The sequence below is a fragment of the Mytilus trossulus genome, chromosome 6 (assembly GCF_036588685.1).
Source record: "Mytilus trossulus isolate FHL-02 chromosome 6, PNRI_Mtr1.1.1.hap1, whole genome shotgun sequence".
NCBI classification, from domain to species: domain Eukaryota; kingdom Metazoa; phylum Mollusca; class Bivalvia; order Mytilida; family Mytilidae; genus Mytilus; species Mytilus trossulus.
The window spans coordinates 88206167-88230247 of record NC_086378.1 but is presented as its reverse complement, the minus strand read 5'-3'; the positions used below and the strand labels follow the sequence as shown (position 1 = coordinate 88230247).

Sequence of the window (24081 nt, the reverse complement as noted above, 5' to 3'; positions counted from 1 at the left end):
CGACTGTATACTTTTTGGGGTTCGTGTTGTTTATTCTTTGGTGTTCTATGCTGTGTCATGTGTACTTTTGTTTGTCTGTTCGTCTTTTTCATTGTTAGCCATGGCGTTGTCAGTTTGTTTTAGATTTATGAGTTTGACTGTCCCTTTGGTATCTTTCGTTCCTCTTTTATTCAAGTTAGAGACTTAGTTTGTTAAAAAAAAACCAGGTAAAATCCATCATTTTCAACAAAAGAAAATGTCTGTACCAAGTCAAAAATATGACAGTTGTTATCAATTCTTTTAATGTATTTGAGCTTTTGATTTAGTCATTTGATTATGTACTTTCCGTTTCAATTTTTCTTTACAGTTTGGTAATTTGTTATTTCACTTTGCACTTTGATAATTATGTCTAACATCAAACCATAGATAACTCCTTTGAGTCTGTTCAAACACAGCTTACTTTCGAAGAAAGCAACATTTATCCATGAACTAATGACAACAAGATGTAATACTTGATTCCGATAGCGGTTTTGAAATTATCATAAAATAAAACTATAACTATCATTGAAGAGGCACATACAAATATGGTGGCATTAATCAAGTCTCTCGAGATCTCAACTCGATCATTTACTTAGCTTAATTTACATAAAAGAACATACATTTGTACAATAACTTTATTGCATAATGAGAAAGGAGTTTTAGTCCCTGCAATTGGTGGTCGTTTTACCAATAACATAACTGTGTATATTCACTGGCAATGAGTATATTGTCTTGTCAGGAGAACATGAGTTTGTTGTAAGCATGCAATTACTCTATGCCGATCGTTTAGCCCAATGCCATGCTGTAAATAATCTATGACGTTCCATACACAGATATACGTTTTATCTGTGGTTATAAATTGCTGCATCTCAGAAGAATGTAAGTACTAAGCACTGCTATTATCACACTAGGAAAACCTACAACACACATATTGTTAACATCTATATAGGGAAAAAATCAAATAACAAAAATACTAAACTCCAAGAAAAATGTTTAAATATATATTGTCAAATGTTAAAATTATTGAGGTTTTCAACTATGCCAATTGCTCATGATTCTACTTTTGCATTATGGAAATGCAGTTTTGAATCAAATATTGTATTTGATAACTTTATCATCATGAAATATGTTTACACTTAAATTATTATGTTAGACCTGAATTAATGTTGTTCATGAATAAAACGATTGTCTTATCTCCAAGATGGAACATTCCACATAAGCTAAGCCTCTTATCAACGTGAATATTATATAAAAAAAAAAGAAAATGACATGTGTGACTAAGTCAAGGTTCACTTTGTGAAATTCGTCCACCTACACAGGGGTAAATTTAATGACCGCAACTGCATTCACGGTCATCCTAAGATATCGGATGAAAAATTAGGTCAATATCTGTATTTTCTGTTAAAGTGTTTCTATATAATTTATTTTTTCTTTACAAAACTTACATTAGTACGATGTAAATTTATAAAGATTCACACGGAAATCACGATTTCAAGTATCTTGACAACATATTTGTTACGTTCGGAGGACGTGTTTTTCAACAGACTGTCGGCATCCCAATGGGAACAAACTGTGCCCCTCTACTTGCTGACTTGTTTCTTTATTATTATGAGGCTGACTTCATGCAGGAACTTCTTAGGAAGAAAGATAAGAAGTTAGCAATATCCTTTAACTCTACTTTCCGCTATATAGATGACGTTCTTTCACTAAACAATTCAAAATTTGGTGACTATGTGGAACGCATCTATCCCATCGAATTGGAGATAAAGGATACTACAGATACAGTTAAGTCAGCTTCATATCTTGACTTACATCTAGAAATTGACAATGAGGGTCGGTTGAAGACAAAACTTTACGACAAAAGAGATGATGTCAGCTTTCCAATTGTGAATTTTCCATTTCTAAGTAGCAACATTCCAGCAGCACCTGCATACGGGGTATATGTCTCTCAATTGATACGATACACCCGTGCTTGCATTTCCTATCATGATTTTCTTGATAGAGGGTTACTGCTCACAAGGAAGCTATTAAATCAAGAGTTCCAAATGGTGAAGTTGAAATCATCCCTTCGTAAATTTTACGGACGCTATCACGAGTTGGTTGACCGTTATGGAATAACCATTTCACAAATGATATCGGATATGTTCCTTACGTCGTAACTACAATCACCTTCCCTTTCATGAATTTGACCTACCGAATTAGACTATTTACCGGATTTGTAATCACATAAGCAACACGACGGGTGCCGCATGTGGAGCAGGATCTGCTTACCCTTCCGGAGCACCTGAGATCACCCCTAGTTTTTGATGGGGTTCGTGTTGTTTATTCTTTAGTTTTCTATGTTGTGTCATGTGTACTATTGTTTTTCTGTTTGTCTTTTTCATTTTTAGCACTGGCGTTGTCAGTTTGTTTTAGATTTATGAGTTTGACTGTCCCTTTGGTATCTTTCGTCCCTCTTGTGTTATACTGACATATAGACCCATTGGAGGCCTTCGGCTGTTGTCTGCTCTATGGTCGGGTTGTTGTCGCTTTGGCACATTCATAATTTCCGTTCTCAATTGTATTTACAATTCTTCATATTTCTAGACTATTTTTTTTTATATTCGAATCAAACAATTATGTTAGGTCCCTGTACCAGGTCAAAAATATTGCATTTGTTATCAAATACTTCGTCTCTATGTATTTTGTTGGCGTTTGTTTTGTTGTACTTCAGTGTTTGTGTTGTTCTGTTGTTTATTCTTTTGGTTGATGTGTTGCATTCGGTTCTAGTTTGTAACCCGGGTTTGCTTTCTATCAATCGATTTATGGTTTTAGAACAGCGGTGTACTACTGTTGCCTTTATTGTGTAAAACATAATAATTAATCAATCTGTTTTGTCATAGATATTACCGCTTCACATTGTGTTAAACTATCCATTTTCCAAAATTTCAACTGTGTCAAACAGCATTTGGTCAATGTTTTGTCACTACCAATCGTGTGTTCTATTTTGAAATAATATTGGACACAGTTTTTACAAAATATAAGCTTCATAAACTTATCAGAACATGATCATCTAATGCAGTTTGCAAAGTATTTAAGTTCTTGTCCATTTGTTTTTGATGCGTTTTGTTATTTGATTTTGGCATGTGATTATGGACTTTCCGAATAGATTTTCCTCTAAGTTCAGCATTTTTGTGATTTTACTTTTTAAACAATTATTAATAAAGCTTAATGTTAGATTTTGTCGGCTTTTATGGACTTCCCTCTTTAATTTTGAATTTACATTGGAGTTCGTTATTTTTGTTCAATATTTTTCTCTCCACCTCTTATACAAATATGATATTACATAAAGATTTATAGGTTTACATGCCAAAGCTGCAAATTGAATATTTTTTCAAAAACGGCAAACCTACCTATATTTAAGCTGCCTGCCTTATCCGTGGGCGCCACTCCCGAATTGTGTTCTACAAACAATAAATATCCATATAATTAATTTATCTATTATCAAATGTAGAGGATACGTGTTTGAATTGAGTTTGATACTAGTAATTAATATATCTTCTATGCTCTTGTATGTTTTGACGCTGGAATAGTTGAAAACATAAATACAGATGAACTATCATCCTGTCTTTTTCAACAAAAAATAAAGAATTAGATCAGGTGGGCTAATTAGCCATTCATATCTATGAAAGATATTTACTCATTGGTTATCTTCAGTACTTCTTCGACAATTTTAAAATTAAAATCGGGAAATGATCGACATATTTAAAGTACACTCTTTTCGAGTGTTGGTGACTGTGTGTTGATGTCTTACGTATTTTTTGTGTCGTTTGATTGCTATCTGTCTATTTAACCTTAAATTTCATGTGATATACGTAGTCTTTATAAATACTCACCATTAATACCTTTTATTGTAAACATGGAAAAGGTTCCACTAACAGTGCCAGCAGCTGTTAATATATGCTGCTTATTTGGACTTTGTTCAGCGGGAATGTATCTGAAATAGTATCATTATTCATTTAGAACAATATTATAACCTAAACATAGAATGTGTAAATTCCCGAACACGGGAGGAGCTGTATGACCAGAATAGACCATCGAAAGCATAGCCGAATTACCCTAATGTCTACCTTTTGTCTGGAGGAGTTGTAATCTTTGTTTCCAAACAATTATCTAAAATTAACGAATAAATTAAAAAACAAAACGTTTTCATGCTACAGAATGAATTCGAAACTATATTCCGAAACTTTAAAAAAAAAAAAAAACTTCTGTAAGATGAAAGACATCCAGACCAAGGGGATAGATTGGATAGTGAAAATTCTTTTCTTTAAGTTGTTTTTAAATAGTTTTATAAGAAATTTATGAATTCTAGTGGGCTTTTTAGTGGAGAACGACCGTTCTACTAAGTAAATCAAGAACGCTTTTTGGAGCCAATTTTCTACAAGAATTAGTTTGGTTCATTTCTAAAACAAAACAGTAGCTCGCTTTACTAGTTTTTTTGTTGTTGCTATATCAGTCTCGTTTTAATACCAACCTTAAGTCCTCGGGATCTATTCCACTTAACATCCTTCTCTCATAAAGCTCTTCCCATTTGTTATCGGTTTCTCCAACACCGTTCCATATACTTTGAAATTCTGGCCTAGAGGCATCTCCTGTTATCTTATAAATACATATAGTACCAGGTCGTTCGTTTCCAATGAATAATAAAACTGTATTCCCAATATGAGCAACTGCTAGACTTTCACTCTCGAGACCCTTCAAAATAATGTCAGTAAAGTATATCATATATAAAACAAGTAAATTTTTTTTCGTTGTCAGATGAAATTGGTACAGGTATTTTGAGACGAACGTTGCAATATATAAGAATCGCTTGAATCGATAACGCTAAGCGTGTATAAGTACTCGAGGAGTTAAGACCAAAGCGTTACTTGTATTATAAATGATTTTTTTTTTAAATTATTTGGAAATAGATACGTTCGGAGGTCCATTGTAGTTGATATCTGCTTTTATTTCACTAAAGTATCTGAAATATATCAATACTAATCATGTTCATTGTTTACAGCACTAAGTCGATACCGCCGCTGGTGGTCTATCAATGGTATCGTAAGCTCAGTAGTTAGTGCTTCAAAACAGACATTTTCAAAATTGTCCGTCTATGAATACAAAAAGAGGGACGAAAGATACCAAAGGGACAGTCAAACTCGTAAATCTAAAACAAACTGACAACGCCATGGCTAAAAATGAAAAAGACAAACAGAAAAACAATAGTACACATGACACAACATAGAAAACTAAAGAATAAACAACACGAACCCCATCAAAAATACAAATTTGTTTTAAATGTTTCAACATCCTAAGAAAAAGTTGACTTTTGATGGATTTTGCTAATATTTTTGGTCCCTTTTGATAATATAAGGGTTTGCATAATCCTTTGCTTTTACTTTGAGAAAAGCACGTTGGACGCTTGAGGTGGTGTTTTAATATTTTATAATGCGTTGTTAAAATGTTTTTCATCTTAGCGATTTCCATCAAACGGGAGACATTCTGATTTGGACCACGTAACATATTGCCCATGCCCGAATACCTTATGAATAAAACGTCCGATAACTATGAATCATGTGTAAAATTGTTGTAAGACCGAACATCTGGGTGGTGGCTTATGGTAAAAGTAGCTTCTATAAAATTGTTAAAACAAATGTCTTTCATGATATCTACGGAATACACAGCCTCGCTTTCTGCCAGTTTCTTAGCCTTGTACAAATAACATTTATATTGCGAGAAAATGAAAGGTTATTCTATATATACCTTATCGTCTGACCTAGTGTCAAATGTCTGTTTGACTGTTTTACTTTCCTTCCCGCCATTATTGTTAAACAACAGAGGTATGTATTGTTGGTGAAGCTTTTCAAACTGGTCTCCACTATCGAACACGAGCTCCATTGTTTCTAGTTTGCGTATGGAGAAACCTCTTCCCCCAAACGCATATAGTTCGTCATATGTTCCATTTTTATTTCTACCATTCATATTGGTTATTTTTAACCGACCTAAAATTAAAAAAAAACCTTTAAATCTCCCGATCGATACGATATTTCAGATTACACCTCCTATCATGATTTCTCTGAACATTTATTACTGTCAACACAGAGCTCGAGGCTTCTCAACCAAGGGAAATATATTGCAAAGTTATTTCTAAATTTTGACCAATGCCATCATGAACAAACGTACGTGTCATAGACTACAACAGATATGTAACACTCGTCACAGCCACTTTCCAGTTCTCTTTTCCACGATTGGAGCATAAGCGAACGTGACTTGTCACAAGCTAATGTATGTTTCATGCAAACCATTCCTTTATTCCTTTATAAGTTAAAACATTTTACCAAGCATGTTATCATCTTGGATAGTCGTAGAAAGGTTGTTGTCAGCAGCCCATTTGACAATTGAAGAATTTTCTGAAAAAAGATAGAACAATTAAATAGTTAATATTCATGGCCCTTAAACAAAGCATGTTAAGAACATTAACATAGATACATTCAAAACCGAGGTTATGTCAATTTACCAAAATTATAAAGACTTAATTTAAATACACATATGAGATACTATGTGCCATAATAATATTATATCTCGGTAGGCAATTTAAAACTATCAGAGTTTTTATAAAAACTTCTTAAACAAATTGGGTTATCTCGCTTGGAAATGTCCAATATTCTTGAACATGATATAAAATAAAACCACTAACTCCTCATAATTTCTTATTAACTAAATTCTAATCATCAGTGTTTATAATAATAATCGGTACGGTAAAGTTGATCATGTGTGTCCTTTTTGTTCTGATAACCCTTCAACTGTTTTGATTCTTGAAGTCCCTTTGCATTTAATTGTTCGACTTCGAATGTTTCTGATAGAGGTATCTCCGGGATAGGCTTCAAACGCATGATAAAGTGATTTTTTAATTGTTTAATACCTGATAAGATGACATCTCGAACACGTTCTTCTTCATTAAATCCTCCCAAGTCTGAGTAATCCTTAAAATCACCTTCATTAGAGGTCACTAGGTAACCTTTTCCCGCAACATATATCACGTGGATAGTATCAGGTTGGTACATGCCATAGATTGGCCAGGATCTCATATTTATACCTCCTAAAGAATACAAAAATCTTTACTAAGTTTCGTTTCAAATTTAAAAATCGAAGATTTGACATGTTTTATCAAAACTTGAAGACGTTTTACAAGAATGAAGAGATTAGAAATCCGTGTAAAATTAATCATTGAGAAAAAAATCCGCATGAAGAATACCGATAATTGAATCTTTAAGTTCGGAACTAGATTTCAAAATTCACAAAGTGTATGATACATTATTTGATAATTTGACTGCCTTTTATTTGTTTGTATGTTCTACAAAATGTAAAATCACAAAAATACTAACTCCAAAGAAAATTCAAAGTGGAAATTCCCTAATCAAATGGCAAAATCAAATAATACAACTCATCAAATGATGAATGGACAACAACTGACAAATTCCTGACTTGGAACAGACATTTCAAACGTAAAAAATGATGAATTGAACCTGTTTTTTTTAGCGCAAAACCTCTCACTTGAACGACAGTCGCATCAAATTCCATTATATTGACAACAATGCGTGAACAAAATGTCATAAATAGGGGAACAATTACAACAAGAACCCTTACCAAAACCGGGAGTGATTTCATGTGATCCGGAAGGGTAAGCAGATCCTTTATCTTGTCGTTAGAAAATATATTTCACAAAACTGAGTACTAACTTACTCGTGCATAAAGATTCGAAAATGTGTGCAAGATACATTTTAAAAAAAATTAAACAGCTTTACAGTTTTTACGAAAAGAGCCTCACGAAATTTCAATAACATACCATCTTTGTCACTTGGGTCTATCATAAGTTTTTCCCATGACTTGTAACCTAATGGTAATATATCTTCTATGGTTTCTGTAGCAATGTCCACGACAGCTATTGCATTATTCTCCTGCATAAAACAAACGTTACAAATCTTTATTGAAGCAATGGAAAGCTCAAGCCTTAAAACAGATCGCATAAATCCTGACTCACAAACTGTGTTATTTTCAGACACCAATCAATTGCTGATAAATACAATAAATTCAATATTCAGTTGCTTTTCAAAAATTGCTCACTTCAATGGATAAAAATTAGGTCAAGTGTAAAGCCGATATGACTGATAAAAGTTTCTGTGTTTGGTTTTTAATTCCTGTGCGTTGTTCCTTTTTATGGTTTTTATCTGGTTTTTCTATTGAGTAATACAAGGACGGTTGAACAGTTTTATATTTTTTAACGGGACTGTCTGAAGCAATACATGTTGTCAGTGTTTTTCTCTGTCTGTTTATGTCTTTGTTTGTATCCGGCATTGAATTCCATGTTTTATAACCACGTTCAGTATTAGACCAACATTGAACACATGTCTTGGACCAACATTTAACGCATGTCTTGGACCAACATTGAACACATGTCTTGGACCAACATTGAACACATGTCTTGGACCAACATTGAACACATGTCTTGGACCAACATTGAACACACATGTCTTGGACCAACATTGAACGCATGTCTTGGACCAACAGTGAACGCATGTCTTGGACCAACATTGAACGCATGTCTTGGACCAACATTGAACGCATGTCTTGGATCAACATTGAACGCATGTCTTGGACCATGTTCGATGTTTTCTCTTCGATGTTGATGTCGTAGTTTGATGACGACACGATGCCCTTTTTTATTCTAGATCCCACATTTTTAAAGGAATCAAAATGGGCAAACATTCTTTTTTCATTCTGGGATGTAAATATAAGACTAGTATAATATAAAATCAATTAAAATAATAACCTGAAAACAAATGTAAGCTTTGGAATAATCTTTGTTATATGCTATATATTCTGGTTACCTGAAGACAAATGTTAGCTTTGGAATAATTTTTATTATATGCTATATCTTCTGGTTACCTGAATACACACATTAGCTTTGGAATAATCTTTGTTATATGCTATATATTCTGGTTACCTGAAGACACACATTAGCTTTGGAATAATCTTTGTTATATGCTATATATTTTGGTTACCTGAAGACAGATGTAAGCTTTAGAATAATCTTTGTTATATGCTATATATTCTGGTTACCTGAAGACAGATGTAAGCTATGGAATAATCTTTGTTATATGCTATATATTCTGGTTACCTGAAGACACATGTAAGCTATGGAATAATCTTTGTTATGTGCTATATATTCTGGTTACCTGAAGACAGATGTAAGCTATGGAATAATCTTTGTCATATGCTATATATTCTGGTTACCTGAAGACAGATGTAAGCTTTGGAATAATCTTTGTTTGATGCTATATATTCTGGTTACCTGAAGACAGATGTAAGCTATGGAATAATCTTTGTCATATGCTATATATTCTGGTTACCTGAAGACAGATGTAAGCTTTGGAATAATCTTTGTTTGATGCTATATATTCTGGTTACCTGAAGACAGATGTAAGCTATGGAATAATCTTTGTCATATGCTATATATTCTGGTTACCTGAAGACAGATGTAAGCTTTGGAATAATCTTTGTTTGATGCTATATATTCTGGTTACCTGAAGACAGATGTAAGCTTTGGAATAATCTTTGTTTGATGCTATATATTCTGGTTACCTGAAGACACATGTAAGCTATGGAATAATCTTTGTTTGATGCTATATATTCTGGTTACCTGAAGACAGATGTAAGCTATGGAATAATTTTTGTTATATGCTATATATTCTGGTTACCTGAAGACAGATGTAAGCTATGGAATAATCTTTGTTTGATGCTATATATTCTGGTTACCTGAAGACAGATGTAAGCTATGGAATAATTTTTATTATATGCTATATCTTCTGGTTACCTGAATACACACATTAGCTATGGAATAATCTTTGTTTGATGCTATATATTTTGGTTACCTGAAGACAGATGTAAGCTTTAGAATAATCTTTGTTATATGCTATATATTCTGGTTACCTGAAGACAGATGTAAGCTATGGAATAATCTTTGTTATATGCTATATATTCTGGTTACCTGAAGACACATGTAAGCTATGGAATAATCTTTGTTATGTGCTATATATTCTGGTTACCTGAAGACAGATGTAAGCTATGGAATAATCTTTGTCATATGCTATATATTCTGGTTACCTGAAGACAGATGTAAGCTTTGGAATAATCTTTGTTTGATGCTATATATTCTGGTTACCTGAAGACAGATGTAAGCTATGGAATAATCTTTGTCATATGCTATATATTCTGGTTACCTGAAGACAGATGTAAGCTTTGGAATAATCTTTGTTTGATGCTATATATTCTGGTTACCTGAAGACAGATGTAAGCTTTGGAATAATCTTTGTTTGATGCTATATATTCTGGTTACCTGAAGACACATGTAAGCTATGGAATAATCTTTGTTTGATGCTATATATTCTGGTTACCTGAAGACAGATGTAAGCTATGGAATAATTTTTGTTATATGCTATATATTCTGGTTACCTGAAGACAGATGTAAGCTATGGAATAATCTTTGTTTGATGCTATATATTCTGGTTACCTGAAGACAGATGTAAGCTTTGGAATATTCTTTGTTTGATGCTATATATTCTGGTTTCCTGAAGACAGATGTAAGCTATGGAATAATCTTTGTTATATGCTATATATTCTGGTTACCTGAAGACAGATGTAAGCTATGGAATAATCTTTGTCATATGCTATATATTCTGGTTACCTGAAGACAGATGTAAGCTTTGGAATAATCTTTGTTATATGCTATATATTCTGGTTACCTGAAGACAGATGTAAGCTATGGAATAATCTTTGTTTGATGCTATATATTCTGGTTACCTGAAGACAGATGTAAGCTATGGAATAATCTTTGTTATGTGCTATATATTCTGGTTACCTGAAGACAGATGTAAGCTTTGGAATAATCTTTGTTATATGCTATATATTCTGGTTACCTGAAGACAGATGTAAGCTATGGAATAATCTTTGTTTGATGCTATATATTCTGGTTACCTGAAGACAGATGTAAGCTATGGAATAATCTTTGTTATGTGCTATATATTCTGGTTACCTGAAGACAGATGTAAGCTTTAGAATAATCTTTGTTTGATGCTATATATTCTGGTTACCTGAAGACAGATGTAAGCTATGGAATAATCTTTGTTATGTGCTATATATTCTGGTTACCTGAAGACACACATTAGCTATGGAATAATTTTTGTTATATGCTATATATTCTGGTTACCTGAAGACACATGTAAGCTATGGAATAATCTTTGTTTGATGCTATATATTCTGGTTACCTGAAGACAGATGTAAGCTATGGAATAATCTTTGTTATATGCTATATATTCTGGTTACCTGAAGACAGATGTAAGCTTTGGAATAATCTTTGTTATGTGCTATATATTCTGGTTACCTGAAGACACACATTAGCTATGGAATAATTTTTGTTATATGCTATATATTCTGGTTACCTGAAGACACATGTAAGCTATGGAATAATCTTTGTTTGATGCTATATATTCTGGTTACCTGAAGACAGATGTAAGCTATGGAATAATCTTTGTTATATGCTATATATTCTGGTTACCTGAAGACAGATGTAAGCTATGGAATAATCTTTGTTATGTGCTATATATTCTGGTTACCTGAAGACACACATTAGCTATGGAATAATTTTTGTTATATGCTATATATTCTGGTTACCTGAAGACACATGTAAGCTATGGAATAATCTTTGTTTGATGCTATATATTCTGGTTACCTGAAGACAGATGTAAGCTATGGAATAATCTTTGTTATATGCTATATATTCTGGTTACCTGAAGACAGATGTAAGCTTTGGAATAATCTTTGTTATGTGCTATATATTCTGGTTACCTGAAAACACATGTAAGCTTTGGAATAATCTTTGTTTGATGCTATATATTCTGGTTACCTGAAGACAGATGTAAGCTTTGGAATAATCTTTGTTATATGCTATATATTCTGGTTACCTGAAGACACATGTAAGCTTTGGAATAATCTTTGTTTGATGCTATATATTCTGGTTACCTGAAGACAGATGTAAGCTTTAGAATAATCTTTGTTATATGCTATATATTCTGGTTACCTGAAGACAGATGTAAGCTATGGAATAATCTTTGTTATATGCTATATATTCTGGTTACCTGAAGACACATGTAAGCTATGGAATAATCTTTGTTATATGCTAAATATTCTGGTTACCTGAAGACAGATGTAAGCTATGGAATAATCTTTGTTATATGCTATATATTCTGGTTACCTGAAGACACATGTAAGCTATGGTATAATCTTTGTTATATGCTATATATTCTGGTTACCTGAAGACAGATGTAAGCTTTGGAATAATCTTTGTTATATGCTATATATTCTGGTTACCTGAAAACACATGTAAGCTTTGGAATAATCTTTGTTATATGCTATATATTCTGGTTACCTGAAGACACATGTAAGCTTTGGAATAATCTTTGTTATATGCTATATATTCTGGTTACCTGAAGACAGATGTAAGCTATGGAATAATCTTTGTTTGATGCTATATATTCTGGTTTCCTGAAGACAGATGTAAGCTATGGAATAATCTTTGTTATATGCTATATATTCTGGTTACCTGAAGACACATGTAAGCTATGGAATAATCTTTGTTATATGCTATATATTCTGGTTACCTGAAGACAGATGTAAGCTTTGGAATAATCTTTGTTTGATGCTATATATTCTGGTTACCTGAAGTTAGATGTAAGCTTTGGAATAATCTTTGTTATATGCTATATATTCTGGTTTCCTGAAGACAGATGTAAGCTATGGAATAATCTTTGTTATATGCTATATATTCTGGTTACCTGAAGACACATGTAAGCTATGGAATAATCTTTGTTTGATGCTATATATTCTGGTTACCTGAAGACAGATGTAAGCTTTGGAATAATCTTTGTTTGATGCTATATATTCTGGTTACCTGAAGACAGATGTAAGCTATGGAATAATCTTTGTTATGTGCTATATATTCTGGTTACCTGAAGCCAGATGTAAGCTTTGGAATATTCTTTGTTATAATCTATATATTCTGGTTTTCTGAAGACACATGTTAGCTTTTGAAATATTTTTTGTTATATGCTTTATATTCTGGTTACATGAAGACAAACGTAAGCTTTGGAATTGTCTTTGTTATATGCTATATATTTTGGTTACCTGAAGACAAATGTAAGTTTTTGGTATAATCTTTGTTATATGCTAAATATTCTGTTTACCTGAAGACAAACGTAAGCTTTGGAATAATCTTTGTTATATGCTATATATTCTGGTTCCACATCATTGGAGAAGTTGTTGTTATTAACTCTATGTATAAAACGTAATCCCTTGGATTCTAAATCTGACCATCTGTAAAACAGTCATCATATATTAACATCAAAGACATGCTATTTTTGCCGAGATTTTTTCTTAAATTTAGAATAATTTTAGTTTAATTGAGTTTTATCTTGTATTCACACTAAATATAGGTTTTCCCCATTCTTTGATACAGGGAATATCGTCCTAAATATGCATGAATTATTTGCAAATGGTCGTAAAGCAATTAACGATAAATCAATTTATAATTATCTTGAATAAACACTCAATTTAAATTTATTTCCACCAATTATTGTTTAAGGATGTATTATCTAGCACTAATAATAATAATAGAATGCACACAAATAGAAAATTACTTTGCATAATTACTTTGAATTGAATTCTTTGAAGTCCAACTTTTTATACGTTGCTTTGTCATTTTTAATTTTGATTATCCCGACTCCACCTTCTGGATCTACAATTCTACCATTATCTTGATAGGCCTCCGCCTCTACAGCAACCAGTATTGTTTTGCAGTCTTTTGAAGGGTAGACCATATCGGGTAAAGACCCAACTAAAACGTAAATAAACAAGCAAAAATATAGTGTGCGTTAAAAATAATGTACGTTTATCATAGTTCAGCCTAGAATATGAAAATGTTTCTAACTTACACAGGCAAATTTCACACACATTTGGTACAGACTTGACTTATTTAGAAATGGTGGATTAATCCTGTTTTACAACTAGCTAAGCCTCCCACTTGAATGATTGTCACATACAATTCCATATTTTTTTATGTTGTTTAATTTCAAATAAAAGGATTTTAAAAATTCTCATTTTTACAGACTTTGTATTATAAATGACTTCTGAAACGTTGTTACAACATTTTGAATAATTTCAATCTTTTTCAAAAATGATATGCAATTGAATTTGTTTCCAAAGAAATTATAAGAGCTGCACGGTGCGTTTCTATTGTTGCTGAGTATACACATTTGTAAACAATAATGCATCGAAATAGAAGGAAGAAACAAAACACGTGTGCGTTTGCTTTAAAAAAAAATGTCTGGTCTTTTTTAAAGTTATAATGTTAATTCAAACTAATTTTCTGATATTATTGCTGTGCCATACTTACCACAAGTACATATATTTTAATCGTTAAAACAAACAAATAACACGATTGAACAATATTTACCTGTTATGTTATATTTTTCGACCATAAGCTCTGATGTGGAGAAATTTCTGTATACAACAACACGCCCCTCCTCTTTAAACAAAATATTATCCATTGAAACGAAAATGTATCCACCACAATATTCAATGTCTGTTAGATCAACATGATCAATCTCCATATGATGAAGGATCTTCGGAGATGTGACGTTTTTTACATCAATAACATGCAGAATATTTCCACCTAAAAGAATTACATATATATGTTATTTTCATTTTGGGAATAAATACATTTTGTCACCTTTAAGTAATCTTCAAATCTGTAAATCCTGAAATCTGATAAATAAGAGTGGATGTAATTCTATATAAAAATAGATATGAAAGGTCAATTTTGTGCAAAAAAAGGATTATTTTTTTTCAGATTAAACGGTTCTTTTCCCCCTCTGAATCACAACTGAAATTGTTCTGACTGAATTCTGTAAACTTCCGAGACTAATACTAATACAATATTTGTGTTTATCAAGATTGTCATATTAAAGTGGTACCTACCAACCCAATTCTCAGTTTCTTTCCTTTTTAGATACGGATTTAATAAAATTAAAGGAAAAAGGGAATTTTAAAATTTTCCATGTATCATAGCTAACAGCATCGATTGGTTAAGGGGTGTAAAGAAGAACGGACACTTAGGCCCAATTTTGGCATATATAGTTTACAGAAATCAAAACATTCCTTACATGGTGCCGTTTACCTTTCATATTTCTATCATCATCAATAAAGTAATGTAGAATTACTTATTTGGCTACAAGTATGATGTATGATGGAAAAAACATCTTCTCACAATATTATTTACATATCTTGTAATACAATCAGTGCACCGACATGTTATGTAACCTGAGTTCAAATTAACCATAAATGACAAATCATCATTGAACATTTGAATATTTATTTATTTTTCATAAGTATTTTTTAAATCATTATCTGTTAATATGATTTGCTTTCAACAGCATCATTTTGATGTGGAAGTAAAGCAACGCCCTGTTTTCCCGGTTTATTTTAAAAAAAAATCGTTGTGTATTTTAAACTCTGAACCAATAACCCATTTTGTAAACGATGAAAATTTGGTTTAAATATTTTTAAGAACTGTATTGTATGTAAATACAGATTGATTTCAGGTAGTACGATACAGGACAAAACATGGATAAAATAGGGCTTTAAATTGACAAAACACCATGTAACACGTTTATAACAATTCAGCGTCTTCAAATAATGTATGAAATCGATGTAGAGTGTCATTTTCAAACAAATGAAGGATCATTATTCAAGTGACAATCCTCTGTTTTATAACGAGAAAACAAAATGTGAAAATTGTGTAAAGATAAAAAAAAGAAAAAAAAAAGAAGACTTTGGACCAAGCGACCTAAAAATATGGATCGGAATCGACGCGAAGCATATTTATCAAATCAATAAAGGGCCCATACTATTGTTCCTACACGACAAGAGCGAAACTCGTTATTATCGAACCTGACCTCTTTTATTTTCTAAATCAAACTCTCAGTATACAAAACACTCTCGAGGGTATCACCACCCCAGTAGCCAGTACTTCGGTACTGGCATGAAAAATACGGATTTTTTTGTGTTATTAAAATTTGCTGTTACAAAATATTATAAATTATTATAAATTAAGGAATGTATCTCCCTCATGCAAAGCTCCGATTCCTTTCACGGATTTGGCTATACTTTTTTGACCTTTTGGATTATAGCTCTTCATCTTTTATATAAGCTTTGGATTTTCAAATATTTTGGCCACGAGCATCACTGAAGAGACATGTATTGTCGAAATGCGCATCTGGTGCAAGAAAATTGGTACCGTTAATTTAAATTCATAGAATACTAAAGACTGAATAAAACGAAACCACCAAAAACTATGGGTGATTTCATGTTCTCCAAATTGGGAAGCAAATCCTGCTCCAACGTGTGGCATCCGTCGTGTTACTGGTGTTATTATAAACCCGGTAACAAGTAATTTGGAAGCTCACTGTCGAGAAAAGGGTACAGGTTGTAGTTTCGACATTAGAAAAATATCTGTGATCTTCTGTACATACAAGAACAAGTTCGGATGTTTTTCGGAGCAGATTTTGGGTGACAAATCAAAAACTTGTAACCATGTCGGCAACAAAAGAGTTAATTAACAGGAAAATATAATAAATCGTGGGTTCATCGTGTCTTTCAATAAGATTAATTCCCTGTTGTTTTGCTATATTTGTAACTACTGTATACAATCCGTATGTGTTCTCGAAATGCTACCCTAAAATCATTAAATGTCGTCATAGTAAAACTATTTTTCCTTTTTTGATATTAAAAGGAATTTAGTTAATAAACGAATAGATAAAAAGATAAATAAAAACAATCTTGAAAACGCATTTATACTTACCTACAGCATATACTATATAATTTTCAGGATCATATGTTGTTTGTTCAATGGCTCCACTAGAATACTTGTATAACGGAGTTCCATCTGTGTCATAACTATACGGCAAATATAATGTAGATAACTTTTCCAAAGTAACTTTATCCTTAAATATCGGTGAGGAAAATACACACAAACAAGTAGTGAAAGTGTAAATAATTATGAATTGTAACATTTTGTAATTTTGTTTAGTAGCTGTCACCAAGAACCGGACTTCCTCAAAATGAAAGACTATATTAAATCAGTAAGATCTATATATACATGACTGTGTACAATAATTGACTTTGTAGTAAAACAAGATTTAAACACCATTCGTTCTTATTTGTACATTCATGCATGCCTAGAGTTACAGTGTACACGAGGATGGTGATTTATATGTCTGTCAATTATGTACTAAAAAGTGATGTGGTCAAAAAGTTCTTAAACCTCGTCAAGGTTTATATTGTAGTTGAGAGGTCATAACAAGTTCAAAACAATTGTGTTACTATAGTGTATTGATTCGTTGAAGTCCATAGAATAAAGTTTGTGTAAAAAGAATTTTGATGGTGTTTATCATGTCGGTTGACCAATTTTTTTGTATATCATATATGCATATTTCTAAAAAAATATATTGCCCGTTTGACTTTCGTATTTCAGTTGTTACATACGTCTGGTGTTTTAAATTATTATCCTTGTACCTTTGTTAACTATTTAAACCACTTGGTCGACGCCACTGCTGGTGGACGCTTCGTTTCCGAGGATATCACCAGCCCTGTAGTCAGCACTTCGGTGTTGACATGAATATAAATTATATGGTCATTTTTATAAATTTCCTGTTATAAAACGTTAAGTTTTCGAAAAACTAAGGATTTTCTTATCCCAGGAATAGATTACCTTAGATATATTTGGAACAACTTTTTGAAATTTTTGGTTCTCAATGCTCTTTAACGTTGTACTTGTTTGGCTTTATAACTATTTTGATATGAGCGTCACTGATGAGTCTTATGTAGACGTAACGCGCGTCTGGCGTATTAAATTATAATCCTGGTACCTTTGATAATTTTTTACAACTTTTCAATATATATACATTGCCTTCCGATATACGCCAATAAAACTCGTGAATAACAGGGAAAATGCACTAACATGGGATCGATTGTACATCAGTCATATACAACATTTATACAATGAACACAGAAATCCGGAGTATACACACTGACCATAAAATTGATGATATAAAATGAAAATTAGATTCAATGAATTACAATCGGGCTCAAAAAGAGAACGCATTTTTAATGCTGCCGCTTGGAACTCTAAGTCCAATAGCTTCAAGTAAGCAACAACTTTCTATAAAGAAAATCATGATTGGAAATCTAAGCTCTGGGATATTGTATCAACGAAGAGCTTTATACTTAATATGAAGATGGCGCTGAAATATTGCTAAATAGAAATGGAAATTTCTCAATGTTTTCTCAATGTAATCTTTTCAATGCCCGTATGTTATTATTAGTCTGTGGTACTGCAGATTTCATGATCCAGTACTCTTTCTGGTGTTAATGGAGACGATTTTAATTATAGTTAATATAGATGTTTCCTTCCCAACTGATCGTTCTCATGTTCTAAGGACTATTAATAAACAAATATTAAAACTAAGGTGATAATAATGTGTATGCAATGTTTCAAAAAGACAAAATTGAGAAATTCCTTTAACAGTAAATAGTTCAGGATCCGGGTGACACATAACAAGATGTGTGAACATTGACTTCCTGGTTTAAGTTGTTATTCATAAAGTTTTTCCAAAATGAATCATAAATGATGTGTTATAATATTTGTAGTGATGTTTAGTTTCAATGGAAAATCCAGACGCGTAAAATAATAATATGAATATATATGAATACGAAACGCCACACAAATTAAAAGAATACTAGAATTTATCTTTTAGAAAAGTATTAAAAATTTATAACAGAATATAAACTGAGAAAAGTATCAAAAATTTATAAAAGAATTATAAATTCAGAAAAGTTATATTATTTTGTGAAAGTATAAATTCAGAAAGGTATTATAAATTTATAAAAGTATTATAATTAATAAAAGTAGAAAATCAGAAAAGTATAAATTCAGAGAAGTTATATCAATTTTGAAAATATAAATTCAGAAAAGTATTAAAAAATTATATTATAAATTATTAAATATTATAAATTATTATTATAAATAAAGAAAAGAATCAATTCAGAAAAGTATATGGTAAACCATGGCATTCCAAAAGCACATGCACCTGAACTGATGATACCTTAGCAACAAAAAATGAAAATAGAGGTGTCTTCTCATTTATCCAACTTTTTAAAATAAGGTATTATCATTTAGCCAACTTTTATTTTTGTTAATTATTGGGTTGTTTGTTTGGGAACAATAAGGTGTCTTTTTAAAATTTGACAGTAAATTTGTTCCTGTATGTTTGTATATTATCTACAAAATATGATATAAAAATAGGCGATAGTAAACTTGTTACATTTTATTTTAAAACAAAATTCAGTATATATCGAATAATGTCAATAATGAATAAATGTTTCATCAATTATACAGAAGAAACCCACAAATCAGTAATATGTTTATATCAACATTTAAATAAATGAATCTACCGAACATTCATTTAGTCACGGTGTGCTATTGATATTTCTGTGCCAGTATTTTATTACTAATGTGCTTAAATTGCTATTGATTTTGTTTGTATATTTACATATATGTATTAGAACACACCCGTGAAATCGTTTAAAACTCCGAAAATAAAGTGTATTTGCTTTTTACTATCAATTCTTACATGTAGTTCTCTAATCAATTTCAAGCCCTGCTCCTGCTTTCCCCCCAAAAAATCTTATTTTTTTTCTATTAATTTCAAAAATGTAAGCGTTTATCTGTATATTATGAACATTCATTACAATAAATAAAACTTATAATGTAGAAAGTCTGATAACAACAACACTTTAGATACTGCTGCAGAAATTTTATTGACCTCTGGCGAAGGGAAGCTAGCAAAATGGTTTGGAAATGTTTGTAATTTATAATTAAACTTGTTATTTTATATCCGGACGCCTTCATTTTCGTTTTTCTCCCAAAATAACACAAATGGAATAATCATAAGAGTACAAAATTTATACTGGACTAATAGGGAATTTTTTTATTTTTACTTGTAGCAAGAAAACAAGTTCGCTGACACCATGTTTCTTCTTATTTTCACAAAACATATTATGAAACCTTTCTTCTCACAATTTATTTCAAAATTCTATCTCATAGATTTTTTTTTATGTACACTAATGTGTTTTTTCATGAACAAACTAACCAAATTTTGGCAATTTTCAATGACTCATTGCTTGAAAAATAGCACGGTGACCCATACTTTTTATTTAAACTTTTGAAAAGAGCTTAGTCAAATCTTCATTTTGGCAAATTATAAAAAAAATCTGTCTCAAAAAATATATACTTGTGATCTACCTTAAACGTATTCAACTTATATTTTGTCCAATTTGGATCATTTGGTCAGAAGAACAGAAAAAAAAAACGAATGAAGAGAATCTATTACACAAACCAGCTCCATCTCATTGACAATTTTCTATCCAGTTCACGTTTGAATTAACGGTTAAAAAACTTTAAAATACTTTAAATGATTAAAATTACATCTATTCAACTTAATGTCAGTTGCACATTTTAACATGCTATGCTAAATAATACTACAGAAAATTTAATCCGGGTAGCCTAATTTTCAGTCTTATTTTTCACCTGTCAAAAAAAAAACTTTGTTCTTGATTACCTTTGATCTCATCTATCTAACTTTTTTTTTACCTTTACTACCTTAAATTTTAAAAAGTTGGATAAATGCGAATGAACCTAAACTAGAAGATTTTAATTCATTTCGCCCGCAGCATTTTGCTGAATTAGTCTTTATAAGCTAGTTCCCAACCCATCAAAAGATTGAGAAATTTTCCCACAACTTGTTCTAAATAAGAAAGTTTTAAAAACGAATTACTATCTTCCGGTTTTTCTTTCTAACATTCACATTATTTCTTGTGTGTACTATAGTCATGTTATTGTCTGTTTGACACTACCCGTTCCCATTCATTTCTTAATTTGATTTTATTTGAGGTTCCAACAGTATTATGGCTCATATTTAAAGATACGCTCAAATTATAAAAGCCTAGATCAAAAACAGACAGATTCAAAACATTTACCAAAAATTATGTTGAAAATTAATCTAAGATTACCGAAACGTGTGAAAGCAATTATGTTTCAAAAAAGCTTCAACAGTCCAGTTGAATTCTACTTCGATGTTTTTGAAAATCTCTATAAGCTCTATGTTATTCAAATACCAAAAGGAAAGGTAATATTTTGCCTTTTGAATGACACAAATTGAGAAGAAATTGATCTCATCTCTTTGGAAGCTAAGTATGAATACTTTGATACCCAGGTAGCTTAGAACAAGAGTGATCTGATGTGAATAGTATAATTCATCTAAGGTCATCTATGCTTAATCATTTATTAAAAACACTCAAGGTAGTGACGCCGTTATAACAAACACGAAAACACGAAAACACGAAAACACGAAAACACATTAACCTATAATGGTTTACTTTTTAAATAATTTGGATGGAGAGTTGTCTCATTGGCACTCACACAACATCTTCCTATATCTACGAACATATAAAGCTTTAGGTTCAAAAACCCAAATCACAGAATATTAATAATATTTAAAGAAAAAAATTGGCGGCGACGACTTTGAATGTTCTTCGAAATAAATACCTACAATAGCTGGTTTATAAAAAGGTTCTTAAAATCTTCAAAATCAATATCCAATAAAAATATGTGTTTATTTATTCATTTAATTTAAAAAAAAAAAAAAGATAATGTTCAGAATCGCGTTATGATGTTCCTTATAGCACCTTGTTAAACTATATCTCATGAAATATAATTACATATCTCATAAAATTTAATTACATATCTCATAAAATATAATTACATAAGCACCATACAGTATTTGAATCACAACTTTATTTTATTTTGTACACCTAGATGATTATGTTTATGTTGAATCTGAATCGTTCTCATGATCTTTGGGCTGATCAATACATTTAAAGAAGACCTTAAAAGGTCCAAAACAGTGTCTTAAATCTGCATACATTTAGATTATAACGATAACTAAGCTCCATTTGTCAGGAGCTATTCATGTTCAGAGATGACATCTAAGAAAGTCGCTCCTCATCACACCATCCAAGTTATAACTAAACCACCGCAGAACAGATTTTGTTCATGTTTTGCCTTTTTCAGCGGGTTATCTATTGGAGGTTTAACGGTGTGCGTAGTGGCCTATGCTTATTTGGTACCAAGAGCAGAAGACAGTTGTATTCCTCCAGGTTTGTACATATATCGCAAGTTGAAATTGCTTCTCCAATTTCATATGTTTTATTGTTGAACAAACGTCACATTCCTTGTAGAAAATTCGTAGATTTGAAAAAAAGTTCAATATTTCTCCGGAATTTGTATGAATTGCATCGTCACAGAAATGACGATTTTCAGTAAGTAAACGCTGAGTTATATAGTTTTTAACATAGTATAAATATGCAAAATAGAGATATCTTAGGTCGGGAAATACTAATGCACTTAAAGCACGTGCGATATAGTCTCTCGTTGGATATCATTTGTTAATACCAGTTTATTTAACCCATACTTTATAATTTCAATAATATTTTGATAATTTATATAAAAAAAGGCAAAAGATACCAAAGGAACATTCAAACGCATGAGTCGAAAATGACCTAACAACTCCATGGCTTAAAAGGAAAAAGACAAACCTACGAACAACAATACACAAAACAAAAGACAACATAGAAAACTAAAGTCTGGGCAATACTCTATCAAAAGCTGAGGGTGATCTCAGATGCTCCCGAAGGATAACCAGATCGTGATGGCGTCTGTAAAATTTACAAAGCGATGATTTCAATTTCACCACTTTAAAATCTTAGTTTAATAGCTTTCTTGTGAGCAGCAATCCTCTATCAAGGAAATAATGATAAAAAGCAAAATCTGTGGAGTATCGTATTAACTAGGATTATATACCCGTAACACATGGAAAATTTACATAAATTTTGATAATTGTTTGGATGTTACGAAATATTTTAAGCTTTTCCAAAAAACTTGCTTGTTTCTTAATATTATACCTGTTTGCTTAATATAAAACTTCGATGTGTTTTCCCTAAATAAAAGATGCTCATAAAGTATGAATATTTTATGTGACGTATACAATTTTCTGACGTCAGACACTCAAATCAATGAATGTGTTTGTAGATAGTAGATATTTTTGTTTTCTGTTAAATTGCTCCTTTTAAAATTGTTACAAGATAATGACTTATATACTCTTATTTTGACTATTATATTTATTGTGTCTGTTTAGTTAACGCATCAATGTAAATAAAACGGAATTTGTTGAGACTGTGATTAAAGTGAGAGGGTGAGCGCTATAAAACCAGATTTAATCCACCATTTCCTACATTTTAAAATGCCTGTACCAAGTCAGGAATATGACAGTTCTTGTCCATTCGTTGTTGATGCGTTTTGTTATTTAATTTTGTCATGTGACTATGGACTTTTCGAATTGATTTTCCTCTAATTTCAGTATTTTTTTTTTTTTTACTTTTTACGCCTTAATTATAGATTTTGATTAATAAAACTTCGTGTTAATCTGGTATCTTAATAACTATACAAGAATGAGAAGAATATCAAACTTGAAGCAAGAAACGTGTACAAAATGAACGAAAACAGACGAAGCGAACTCGATATTTTGCGGCAAACTAAAAAATGACGATATGAACCTCGTTATGTATACTTACATACAGTGATTAGCTATGACAAACATTTATGATATCTTTTGTTTTTAGTTGATGGTGAATGGTCTCAATGGGGAAGTTGGGGAAACTGCACACAAACATGTGAAACCACTAACCAGTTTGAGACCAGATTCCGGACATGCGCTAATCCTCCTCCGTCAGGTGTCGGGGCTAAATGTATTGGAA

The 24081-nt window shown here is 31.5% G+C and overlaps 1 protein-coding gene across 2 annotated transcripts; it reads right to left on the bottom strand.

The window, feature by feature from the left end:
* Positions 1-565: 565 nt before the first annotated feature.
* Positions 566-17322, bottom strand: LOC134722149 (mesenchyme-specific cell surface glycoprotein-like). 2 transcript variants are annotated; one of them, XM_063585711.1, is made up of 12 exons: positions 17012-17322; positions 14606-14824; positions 13804-13987; positions 13338-13467; positions 7886-7997; positions 6962-7138; positions 6378-6449; positions 5803-6041; positions 4532-4752; positions 3894-3994; positions 3411-3461; positions 566-935 (listed from the first exon to the last, which is right to left on the bottom strand). In XM_063585711.1, exons 1-12 carry the CDS (start codon positions 17220-17222, stop codon positions 871-873), a joined length of 1782 nt encoding a protein of 593 aa, XP_063441781.1. In that variant the 5' UTR covers positions 17223-17322; the 3' UTR covers positions 566-870. The 2 variants fall into 2 exon arrangements, with proteins under 2 accessions (XP_063441781.1, XP_063441782.1); XM_063585712.1 differs by having other exon boundaries at positions 6962-7135.
* Positions 17323-24081: the final 6759 nt, after the last annotated feature.

Excerpts from the sequence above, each read along its gene's own strand:
- LOC134722149 (XM_063585711.1), bottom strand. The coding sequence starts at position 17,222 with ATGTTACAATTCATAATTATTTACACTTTCACTACTTGTTTGTGTGTA. Across the intron at positions 14,825-17,011 it reads TTATATAGTATATGCTGTAG|GTGGAAATATTCTGCATGTT; the intron begins GTAAGTATAAAT and ends TAATTCTTTTAG. Across the intron at positions 4,753-5,802 it reads ACACTAGGTCAGACGATAAG|GGTCTCGAGAGTGAAAGTCT; the intron begins GTATATATAGAA and ends ATTATTTTGAAG.